This window comes from Trachymyrmex septentrionalis, unplaced genomic scaffold (genome assembly GCF_001594115.1).
Source record: "Trachymyrmex septentrionalis isolate Tsep2-gDNA-1 unplaced genomic scaffold, Tsep1.0 scaffold25, whole genome shotgun sequence".
Lineage (NCBI taxonomy): Eukaryota > Metazoa > Arthropoda > Insecta > Hymenoptera > Formicidae > Trachymyrmex > Trachymyrmex septentrionalis.
The window spans coordinates 2036721-2048937 of NW_017305408.1; the positions used below are offsets into that span (position 1 = coordinate 2036721).

The window sequence follows — 12217 nt, forward strand, 5'->3', positions numbered from 1 at the left end:
TTATAGTAAAAAACGGAAAAGATATACGAGAAAACCATGGATGTATGTACCTGCACAACTTGGTAAGGTCGAGAGCCGAGTTCCATCGGGTCACCTGGCAGGATCTGCCAGTGATCGAACACACACTGTGGGAAAGCCTGACCACCGGTGCTGGAGCGCAGATCGGCAGTGAAGCCGAAGGATTCGTTTACAGGAAGGTATGCTTTAACTATGAACATAGGAGTACCCGCCACCTGTAGTTCCTCGAACACGTGACCTCTCCTACGATTCAGCACGCCGTAGATACCACCAACCGCTACCTCCGGGCACTGCGGAAAGATAGTTTTAATATTTAATTGTTTTGTTTTTTATTACGATTTGTGTATAAAATCGACGGTGTATGTCATCATTAACCCGGCGTGAGATAGGTCAGATGTCACACCCGACATATTGATCTCTTTAACGTTTAAAATTGTTATTAATTTGATTAAAATTTTAATAAACATAATTTTCTTATAATTCTGAATATTTTATTTGTAGTTTTTATTTAGTGGGAGATCCATTGTATCTTATAAAGTATTTTTAGATTTAGGTACTTTATCACCTAGCTTACGCACAAATTTCAATAATTTACCTGAATTTCGCATAAGTAAACAGGTTCCATAAGACGGGGTGAGGCAGTGAGAAGACAGGCATAAAGGCAACGTCTTGTGGTAGGGATAATTTGACCACCACCTCTGTGGATCGCGTCAGCATGTAATGTTACATCGTGTATGTTGAAACGTACACCTCTCAAATTCTCTTCCGAAAGAACACCCTACAATAATGTAAGAGTAAATTATTGCCGAACGTTAATAATCTATATGCTTAATTCAAAAATCTTTTACCTCTTTCGTGGCCCACTGGAATCCAGCTACCACGGAATCCTTAATTTCGTTGAGATACTGTACACCCTTAGTGCAATCGACCAGTATATTAGGTCCGCTACCGTCAGGTCCGAAGCACCAGATTTTCCTTGCCTCCGTCACGTCGTAATCGTATTTTTCGTTCAAATAACGAGCGCGTACTTTGAAGTCATCTCGCGGATTAACATCGCCCTACAAAATATCGAAAGTAAAATTTACTTTCAATTTAAAATGTCAGTTTAATTACGCTAATATCTTCCATATTTTATTACAATTTTATTAATCGTGTATAATAAATATATCGTGTTAATTAAAAGTTTCTTTAAAAAAAAAAAAACTTACACTGTCAATGTCCTCAGCGAGACCATCTGGCATTGGACACGCCATCATGAACAGACGATTGTGTTTGTTCGGAGATTTCGACAAGCACATTTGATTCGACTGTTCAGAAATCGTTTCTCTATACGAAACAACGGGATCGGACTTCTTAATCGGGATGCATGCATGATCCTCCTCCAGATCTTTCAGACAAATTTCGAGATGCAGTTCTCCGGCACCAGCGATAATATGCTCACCGGATTCCTCGATGATGCACTGTACCATAGGATCGGATTTCGCTAAACGTTTGAGACCTATAAAATTAAACACAATTAAATCACACATGTACAAACGAGATATTAAAAATAATATTTAATAAAATTTATCAATATATCGTCAGATGGAAAAATTTAAATCATGGATCTTCATAACCCAATGCTCATAATAGTTTTCATCATATAAAATCACAATGTCTCAATTTTACAAAACTGATTAAAGATTGTAAATAAAATAGTATATAATAACCCATTTCAGAAAAATTATATTTCAAAAATCACAGTAAAATTTAATTATTCTTTGAGAGGCTAATAATAAATTAAGCTGGGAAACTTACACACCTTCGACCAATTTTGGCAAATCAGCAGGATTTTTCGGCTCGACTGCGACACGCACAACAGGCGATACAGAAAACTTCATGATTTTCATGTTGTGCGCATCCTTGAACGTTGTGATGGTACCGGTCTTAACCAAGAATTGATCGACGCCGACAAGACCGCAAATATTACCTGCGCAAATTAAATTAGTTATAACACATGTGGATGTACATTAATTCATTTAAATTTTATTTAGCTAAATCAGCTGGCCGTTCTATCTATCTATCATAAGTAAGTCAGAACAGGTCTGTTAGAACAAACATCATGTGCATGATTAGATAAAGGGTGCTTTCCATTTGGTGATAGTAGTCGACACAAACGTCGAATTAAATAGAAAACCCAAAAAAGCACCGCATAGTCTTGATACTAACCAGAAGGCACATCTTCGATAGCTTCAACGTAACGACCCATCATTAAAATAGTGCGCTGGATAGCTTTCTCATACAGATCTTCCTTCTTGCCCGGTTGGAAGTTGGGTCCCATGATGCGGGCCTTCATACCAGTACATACTTTGCCTGAAAATACTCGGCCGAAAGCATAGAAACGTCCCTTGTCCGATGTCGGTACCATTTTTGAAACGTACATCATCAGTGGTCCGTTAGGATCGCAGTTCTACAAAAGATAACTTAATTTAATTATTGAAAACAGACTCTTTTAATAATCTATTAGGATTTTTTTTTAATCAGAATTTTAATTTTCCGTCATTACGTTTCAGTACAGGTCTGTTATATATCATCATGTATTTGTACCAAATATCCGAAACGCTCGGACATATATTACAAACCTTAATTCCAATGGCAGCTTCGTCATCAAGCGGTCCTTCGTACAGCATCTCCATGCGGTATTTTTGAGCAGTTACAGGAGATGGCAAATGAATGGCAATCATCTGAAGAAGAGCCTCTCCTGCAGGCAACCATGTTCTCATAACAACCTGAAAAAGTTTTACAACACGATAAAAAAACATTCCAAAAAAAAAAGTGAACTTAATGTGGTCATTAAATGTCCCTCAGCAAGCATATAGCATTTTCTCCCTCATTTATAAATCGGAAGAGATGTCAGAAAAAAACAATCATCATTATGCGTAATTACACAAAAAATATATATGTATCACAATTTAGAAAGAAGTCTACCTTCAACAAAGCTTTTCCATCCTTGTCCTTATCTTCGGCTTTTAGCACGATACCCAGTTTTTTCATAAGATTGTCTGCCTCCTCCTTCTTATAATTCATAATACTATCGAATACCTAAAGAATAATTTTTTATTTTAATTATCAACGTTTATCATGATGATAACGTTAAAGATTGATTACTTTACATAACATTCAAGACATTGAGAGCTTACCTTATAAATTGGATCTAAGACGTACATACAGAAGGAGCGTTTGTTATCATCATCCTTCTGTTTGTTCCACTTCTTGGTATTAGGATTGAAGAAGGATTCACCCCACAGTCTGTTCATTAGTTTCACTACATCAATCTTGAATTTCTCGGCGTACATCTCGGAGAATTGTTTTAAGGTAAAAGCCCAGCCGTGAAGGCCAGAACCGAAACCTACCGAACCTTTGCTGGGATCTACCTATTTTACAAATACACATTTAGGAAAGGTATAACGATTATTTATTATATTAGAAGCTCTTATTTCACTTACTCTAACTTCACCCATAGGGCCGTCGTCATCGGAGTACGTTGCAATAATAACGTTAACGTTTTCAACAATACGCTGGAAAGTTTGATAGAGATCTTCGCTTTCAAGCTGAAGTTCCAACAGTGCACGGTCCATTTTATTCATGAATAAAACGGGCTTGATACGTTCAGCGATTGCTTGGCGAAGTACAGTTTCAGTTTGTACGCATACACCTAAAAAGAAATAAACAAATAATTATAATCACTTGCCTCATTTCAAGAAATCATCGATATTATTTTCTGGTAAGAATTGTGTGACTGCAAAACGGTAAATATAACAATATAATAATTTCATGAAAGGCAATGTAGCATTCGTATCGTAGCGTGTTAATAACGGACATAAGGATAGAGGTCCACTAACAGCGTTTAGACACAACTGCTTTTTACTCTTCTTCCATTGCACTGTCAACACTGTCAATGTACACCGACTAATTTATACAAACCAACCGGCATACTATAGAGTAACACTTGTGTGCTGGAAGATCAATCTGTTCGATCACGACAAAGAAACCGATATATGAATAGAAGAAAATCATAAAATACATACCGGATACGCAATCAACAACAACAAGGGCTCCATCAGTGACTCGGAGGGCAGCTGTGACCTCGCTTGAAAAATCTACGTGTCCGGGTGAATCGATCAAATTAATTAAAAAGCCCTTCTCATCTTTGTCACGTTGATCGGGATTTTTAATAAAGACTAAATCTTTCTCATCAAGTTCGAAGAACATGGAAATAGCGCTAGAAGGAGAGCAGTAAGCGATATTAATGGAGTGGACATAATGGATAATGCAAGTTTCAGGCGCAAAGCACGAGACAGAAACTTACGTAGATTTAATGGTGATACAACGCTCCTGTTCATCCTTACGCGTGTCTGTAAATCGGGTTTCGCCAGCCTTGGCACCAGCGATAATACCGGCTTTAGATACAAGGGAGTCAGTCAGAGTTGACTTTCCATGATCGACATGTGCGATGACGGACATGTTTCTGATGTTTTTCTTCTTGTCCATCATGGTACGGATCTCGTCTACTGTGAAGTTCACCTGCAACAGCATATTTTTCATTTGAGTACACATTAATTATATGAGTCCATAAATTATTTCTACTATCACTGTATATTGGATACCTATGTATTAAAATTAATCTCTGATTTAAATTTATCTGTGTAAATGTATAAATGTATAATATAATTAATAATTTGTCTGAAATATTGAGCAGTTCATTATATAAATAATTTCGAACATGACTATTGCAACATATTGCGACATGAGGAAAAATGAGTTCTTCGCAAATTAATTTTGAAAATCATTTTTCCTACAATATACATAAAATGTTTAATCATTTATTGATCTTTGCAAGGGTGAAACTTTTGTAATAGACTTTAACAATGAACATATTGAAACATGCTTCTTCCGATATGATATACATCTGGGGAATTGTCTAATGCCTAGAACTATCTCAAATTAATACTACTAAAAAGAAGTTCATCCCACTGTTCCAGACATAATTGTATTTATACAGTGTACAATTTTTTAATATATTTGTATTGCTGTATTATATGGAACCATAAGTTCTAATCTACAATAGGTGTTTTAAGTTTTAAGCCATAAAAAATTGACCAACTACAGTCGAATGCAAAGAAAATAATTGTGATTTGTCCATTTCTCATAGCTTAAGGCTTAAAAATCTAGATCCGGAGTAGGGATCTCATCACGACATTCAGTAGCATTCTTTTACATGCTTTCTGTGTTCCAATCTGCATTGCCAAAATTGTTATTCTTGAGAAGAGTCCCGAAGGAGCAATACTGCCTCAAGAACACTTGAACACACGCCTCACGCATTGAAGAGCACACGAGACCTACCATGTTGCTAGCGCAACATATTTCATCCGTTCGAGACGTCCCTCGACGACTTTCCAGAAATGCTCAACAGCCGATACATTTTTCTATGCGCAGATTCTCGATTCCGGGAGCGTCGCATCGTGATCGAGCCGACAAAGGACCTCGAAAATGAGCGAAGAAGCGTTGACCCTTCCCCCCCTCTCCCCCCTTCACCCGAGCACGTTGCGTGTCGGCAGCCACGCGAGGGGCACCATGACACGTTGCGAGATATATTTCCGCTCGTAGGGATGCCGCGACGGTAGAATCTCTCGAATTCGTGATATCTCGTTCCATCTTGTGATCAACGATTTAGTTCCGGGCCATCGCGGATCCGAAACTCCTGAAGTTTCGGATCGAACTCTATTCGCGATATCGTGCGAATAAGGTTGCGCAATCCGAGGTAATCGCGTTGTTGCAGCGAAATGTAGAAAGAGCGACCACGAATACAATACACGCGAGGCAGGAGAGGAGGATATCACGAAACGAAGCCTCGGCGTGCTCGGCCGCAAAGGATATTCCGCGAAAAATATTGATGATAGCTCGAGCGCAGTAATGCGTGGTCAAAGATCGTTGTAAAAGCGTTGCGACGCGGTTACATACCATTGTGGATGTTGTCCGATTATCAACGAACTGGTCCAAATTATACGTGCACCAACTATGGCGGACTCCCTAAGAAAGAACAAGCTATCCGCCGCCTGTCCGAATGTCGCCTCTTGCGTGAAGGAAGCGCGCTTCTGCGCATCGCCAGTAACGCGCGTCCAATCCGCGTGAAGTTGCGCGCGCATGTCACTTCAGATTTTGGCCGGTATTCATAGGTCGATATTTATAAAAGGTCTGTTTGCATTGCTTGTACTTTTTGGTACTCAGCATGGGTGTATACAGAGTAAGGCCGGAATCAGACTACGCATTAAAGAATGAGATTGTAGATTGAAAGATTAAAATTTGACCAATCAGAACAAAAGGAGTCAAAATTTTTTTTGTCCTCATTGGTGAAATTTTAATCTCAATCTTCAATGGTCTGATTCCGGTCTAAGAGGATCCGCACAATAAAAGAAAACAAGGAACAGAGAACAGAAAATAAGAATTTCAGAAACTTATCAGAAACCGTGTATTCTACAATACGTAATTTTTGATCAGTTAAAATTCTTATTCTCTGTTCCTTTTATTATGTCTCTAAAAGCTAAGTACGATATGTAAAATATGTCAACGTTATCAACTTTTTAAAAAGTTATTTGATAGCTGTACTTATTTTGCAATAAAACTTTCAAAAATTGCCAATTCTGAAAAAATTATAACTTAAGCCTAAATAAAAATTATAAATCTATATATATATATATATATTTATAGATATTTTATATATTATTGATAATGCTTATAAAAATAGAATGAAAGCCTGCAATGCATTCTGGTGTTACACTATAAAACTAAACTGCGTTTCAATAAGTACTTTACACAGTGGAACACAGTGTAACGTCTCTCTGTGTCCTAGTTAAAAAACAGCCCATCTTCTCTCTCTCTCTCTCTCTCTCTCTCTCTCTCTCTCCAATGCCCAAATATATCTCTATTGGAAGATTCTATTGGCTGTAATCGTATGCCGTAATCTGTAAAAATTGACTAATCACAATCGAATATTTCGCTCTTATTTCACTGTAAGAAGGGAATATTTGAAGGTAATTGATCAATTTTTACAGATTATTCTCTGCTAAACGCAGCCAATATGATTGATTGTTACTTATAGATCCAACCAATCACATTCAATCACTCGAATAGGCTAGTAGCTTTGTCCGGTTTGAACACGCTCATTGGCAACTTTATAACTGTTGTAAAATTCTTCATTATGATTGATTTATACATTTAAATCCATAAAGAATTAAAAGCAAGAACCAATCATATTAAAGAATTTTACAACAGTTGCAAAACTGCTTTCTTTGCTAAACGTAGCCATACATTGTTGAACTTTGAGCAAAGCTTCGCTCGTTACGCATTTTCACACAAGTGAACGGAGTAGGAAATCTTCTGGTGCATTTATATGCAAGTGTCAAAAGTCAAACAGCGGAAGCAGCAACTAATTAGCTGGGCGATACAGTGGTATAAAAAAATATTTTTTACGCTACTCTATATAAATCGCTTCGTCGATTGATTGCTGATTCTCCTGTTTGACGCTTGCATGTAAATGCATCTTTCTTCAGCGAAGCTTTAGCTGTGTCTCAAAATTCACTGCCAGCGCTGAAAATCTACAGTTTACGTAACGTGTACTATACATTTTTAGCACAAACCGTGAATTTTGGAACACAGCCCATGTATGAAATTGTACCTGATTATGGACCAGTTACTTTATCCGTCGATTAACTTCGAGTATTGCCAACTGCTAAACTGAAAACTCTAATCTTATTTCAACAGTGTGTATTTGTAAAAAATAGTCAAATATATCTATATTTCAATGTTTTATTTATTATCTCCACTTTTTCTTTACTGTTACTAACAAGAATAAGAGAAAGACAGATTTATCTTGCTAGTGGCTATTTTGATGATAAAATTAATTGATAGATAAGCTTAACTGGCGTTGATGAAACTGGCCCTATATTTTCAGATTTCTCCCTATCTTAGCTTGCCTACACGAGATACTATTAAAGACTGACATCCTTACATGAGTTCGCATCCTTGTGAATATTGAAATAATTAAGAGTTAAAAACATAATATTGTACTAATTTTATGATTTATTAGTTTAATAGACGTATTTATGCATTTAGAATTTAATAATACTCGATTTTTTTTTAAATTGTAATTTCAGTGTTATCGTTTGATTATTATAGAACATTTATGTAATAATCATAAATATTTATGTAGTAAAAAATCATGAATTTAATAATGTATGAGCCAAATATTTAGGTTAATAATAGCAAATTTATATCAATTGTCGATAAATGTCAGTATTCTTCAATTACTTCCGGGCCCTTGGGGCTCTTTTTATACCGCCAAAAATTTGACCAGGGTTGATGGTCTTTAATAGAATCTCGTCAGTGCCTACACGAAATTAATCGAATGGAATTTTGGAACGTGATTCAAATAACGCTTGCGTACTTGCCAGAATGTTCTTCCATCAGCAGCGGGATACTTTTATACAAATATTTATCACTACACAATTATTTACAACTACGCTTACGCAATTGTAGAATAGACTTTAAAGCTAATTAAGGGTGCCGTGTAAATGTAGTTTCAATTTGCAATACTTTTATTAACAAATTGAGACTGAATGGACTGAAAAAAGTAATATCAGATAGTTGTAATAAGACATTTTGTAAGTTTCTCCTTTAAATGGACTTTATTTTATAAAACTCATTCGAATCAATTACAAAGACATTATTACAAATTATCGTTCGAGACAAGTTTTTTATCCAAATGTTTATTCCTTGTAGCTGAATTCTTTGTACTTTTCATCTTTGCCTTTTCTCTCTAGATTGTCTAATTATATTTCGTTTTAGGTACAAAATGTAGAACACAACGCAACTACAAAGAACACATCTAGGATCAATATTGACGAGATGATCCGCGAACCGAAATAACTCCGGGACACGTATATATAGTAAATTGTTAACTAATTTGTGTAATTAATTAAACTTAAATTGTGTTATAATTATGCACTGATTCATAACATCTAACAACATTCGTGCGTTTATGCAAAGTGCACGACAGGTGCTATAGTCTTTAATTTTATTATCGCTCACTTTTACAATCCAATATTAAGTGCTTCTTCGAAACAGAAAATCGAATTATATTATCAATAATACGTCATCCGTAATTAATAAAAACCTAAATAGAAGCGAGTTTTAAAAGTAAAGTTTTAAGCAAATTTTAAGTTTTAAATAAAAAAAACTTAAAAATCTCCATATGAACGCTATGTTACAGAAGTCGATATTATTTATAATATCCATGTAAAAACACAGATCACTTCTAAAAAATATAAGCGGTACTTGATTAATATAATATATTCTGACGTTAAGATGAGAGAAAAGTATGGTAGATTCTTAACGACTCCCTTTGCAGCTTTTCTCATGAATGTTCACACGATCGGGATTAAAGGTTCTTCCGCAATGCTTGCAGGGTATCAGTTGGCTCAAATGCGTCATCCAGTTGGCCTCGACTGTTGCTGCCTGGTCAACCACCATATTTCCGGTGCTGGGATCCTCTGCGAACAATGAAGTCGTCATTGCCGACTGTATTGTACCTTGAAAGTGTAGGCGAAGCTTTAAGACGTTCAATTTTTAAATCTATTTGTAAACGATTTGTTGCCTCAATCGACAATTCTACTATTTGATTGTCGAAATAAATCCCTCCCATACAAACTAAAAGTAATAAGATCAATATTATAATTTCGCACTCAACAATATTAATGTAATAAACACATAAAGTTACTTTGGTGATTGCGAAATTATAACTTGATGTTATCTTAGCAAACACAACATCCAAGGCTGTATTCCGATATTCACTGCCAGTGCTAAAAATCTATAATGCACATAATGTGTGCTATAGATTTTCAGTACTGGCAGCGCATATTGAAACGCAATCTAACATTAACATAATTGATAGTTGTAATTTCCCTCTCAACAATATAATTGTAATATAACAATTGCTTTGTTGAGTGAGAATTAGAACTAACAGTTATGTTAATATTAGTTGGTGTTTGCCAGGATGTTATTTTTAACTGGTGTCGAATGGGCTTATATTAATTTTTATCAATGTACAATAGATTAACTTTAATCTGGATTTAATTTACTTTTGACTCTTTTCTAGTTTTAAGGATTAGAAAAATATAAAAATTAAACTTAGATGAAAGTTAATCTACATAGATAAAAATGAACATTTTATAAAATTTTATAAATACAAGTTACCGCTAATATATATGCGGCATCATTTAGATTTAAATTTTTACTTTTAAATGATATTTTTTATTCCTACAGGAAAAATCAAGAGACGTGGGTGACAACAAATTTTCGTCGCATTCTGTCAAGCGATTATCGATTCGTAAGCGAAACTCCCGATCAAGAATACATCTGTGACGCATGTATAATTAATCAGGACTACACCCACTTCCATTCCATGGCGGGAACATGACGAACATTACTTCATGTTTCATACATACACATGTAATCGCTTTAACTTGATTAATTCACTTCGTAATAGTACTCTTGACCGTGACAACGAATTCAGAATGAACTTCAAGGTGAGTGACAAATATGCGCGAAAGGACAAACACAAGCTTCGAAAAAATCTATTCTGATCGTTATGTATTATTTTATGAGATTATACCTTTGTGCTAGACAAAGAGAAAGTGCGGAGAAAGGGAATAAAATTTATCAATATATTTATCAATATAGATTTTTATATTATTTTAGACTATATAAAAATCTAAAAAAAATCTTGCATACTTGTGAAAGTTTTAACAACGAATTTTTACTATCATAAACTTGGATTGTATTTTACTCATCTTTCACAAATTTAAATTTATCTATCAGAATTCACAATCAAAATATGAACTTTAAAATTCTTTAAAGTTCAAATTTACTGACGTAGTGTTAAAAGATAGAAATTGCAATCATAACTTTAACATAACTTCAGGATATTAAACTTCTTTTTAAATTATTGTAAATACCTTTCAATAATATTTTTGTCATTGTATTTCCATGTAACATTTCTTGCATTTGCTTTGGGCGCTCACGCGTTGTAAGCACTATCTTTATCGCTCATTTATACACGCGAAAGAAAGATAGAATGATAGAACTTACGAACGCTTAAAGCGAATGCAGGGCTAGGCATTATAATGCAAGTATTATGCAAATGAGAACATTGACTTACGTATGTATATAATCTCGGGTTTTTGCGGCTCCTTTCTTCTTCGAGCCGGCGATAGCTTATCATTCTCGGCATGCCACTTCTTCAAGCACTGGGGCTCATGAATAGCAATACTAGACGATCCGAAATCTCGACCACAGATATAACATGTAACTGTTTTCTTTTGCGACAAATTCTAAAATCAAGCAGTTTAAACGTGTCTCCTTATTTTTCTTACTATTGTTGAACATTTCCATCTAATTGTTTTTTTTTTTAATTCTAAAATAGTTTATATTAATTATAATAAATTATTTTATCTCACACATGACACAATTTAATGTTGCATAAAATAAGACAGTTTTTAATTCAAAACGAAGAACGTTTATATAGAAATTTAGAAATTATTTATTCTAAATGTCAGAAAATATTAAAAAAAAGCTCATTGCAAAGGGAAAACATTTATTCGCATGAAAGATGTATAGCGATATGAGTTGATTCAAAGATAAAAGCGTGTACGTTTTCCATTTTTTAGCTTACTGGATACATTGATTGTGAACTTCCCTGTCCACTATTGGCTGATTTTTGCCTATAAAGGGCTGGATCTTCCTGTTGACTGGCATCATTCTGGGCTTGCCATCGCCTATTGCATTGAGGCTCATGAATTTTTATGCTTCTAGTACCAAATCTTCGTCCACAAATACTACAGGGAACGGTAGGCGATGCATTACGCCCATTCGCTGGAGTGGCCAATCGTTCGTTATTCTAGAGGAATAGATATTTGAGGAAAATAAAATGCCGAAATCGTTTAATGCATTTAATACCTTAGGCGTAGCTTTGCAGCTTCTCTCATGGACTGGCAATCGTTCAGGCAAAAACGTCCTCCCACACTTTGCACATGGAATTAATTGCTCCTACAAAAATGCAGGTTCTTGTATTTTTTTTTAATTTAATGCAGACAAATATATGTAT

General features: G+C 35.2%; 2 protein-coding genes across 3 annotated transcripts in view; both read right to left on the bottom strand.

Moving 5' to 3' along the window:
• The window catches only part of LOC108748970 (translation elongation factor 2), a 7344-nt gene extending 1236 nt beyond the window's left edge, over positions 1–6108 (bottom strand). Inside the window, exons 1-13 of one of the 2 annotated variants that reach the window (XM_018487426.1) lie at positions 6019–6108; positions 4367–4581; positions 4086–4279; positions 3504–3712; positions 3198–3431; positions 2986–3099; positions 2640–2786; positions 2227–2467; positions 1820–1987; positions 1227–1516; positions 867–1076; positions 614–796; positions 51–308 (exon numbers count right to left, since the gene is read on the bottom strand). In XM_018487426.1, coding sequence (XP_018342928.1) covers positions 51–308; positions 614–796; positions 867–1076; positions 1227–1516; positions 1820–1987; positions 2227–2467; positions 2640–2786; positions 2986–3099; positions 3198–3431; positions 3504–3712; positions 4086–4279; positions 4367–4581; positions 6019–6021 — 2466 coding nt within the window. In that variant the 5' untranslated portion in view covers positions 6022–6108. Of the gene's footprint in view, positions 1–50; positions 309–613; positions 797–866; positions 1077–1226; positions 1517–1819; positions 1988–2226; positions 2468–2639; positions 2787–2985; positions 3100–3197; positions 3432–3503; positions 3713–4085; positions 4280–4366; positions 4594–6018 lie in introns of those variants that run through there. The other variant, XM_018487425.1, reaches the window with a different exon arrangement.
• Positions 6109–9388: 3280 nt separating this feature from the next.
• Positions 9389–12217, bottom strand: part of LOC108749017 — an 8977-nt gene continuing 6148 nt past the window's right edge. The window contains exons 5-8 of the mRNA XM_018487505.1: positions 12070–12159; positions 11786–12010; positions 11273–11444; positions 9389–9605 (exon numbers count right to left, since the gene is read on the bottom strand). Of these exons, the coding sequence (XP_018343007.1) occupies positions 9445–9605; positions 11273–11444; positions 11786–12010; positions 12070–12159 (648 nt within the window). The 3' untranslated portion in view covers positions 9389–9444. The remainder of the gene's footprint in view (positions 9606–11272; positions 11445–11785; positions 12011–12069; positions 12160–12217) is intronic.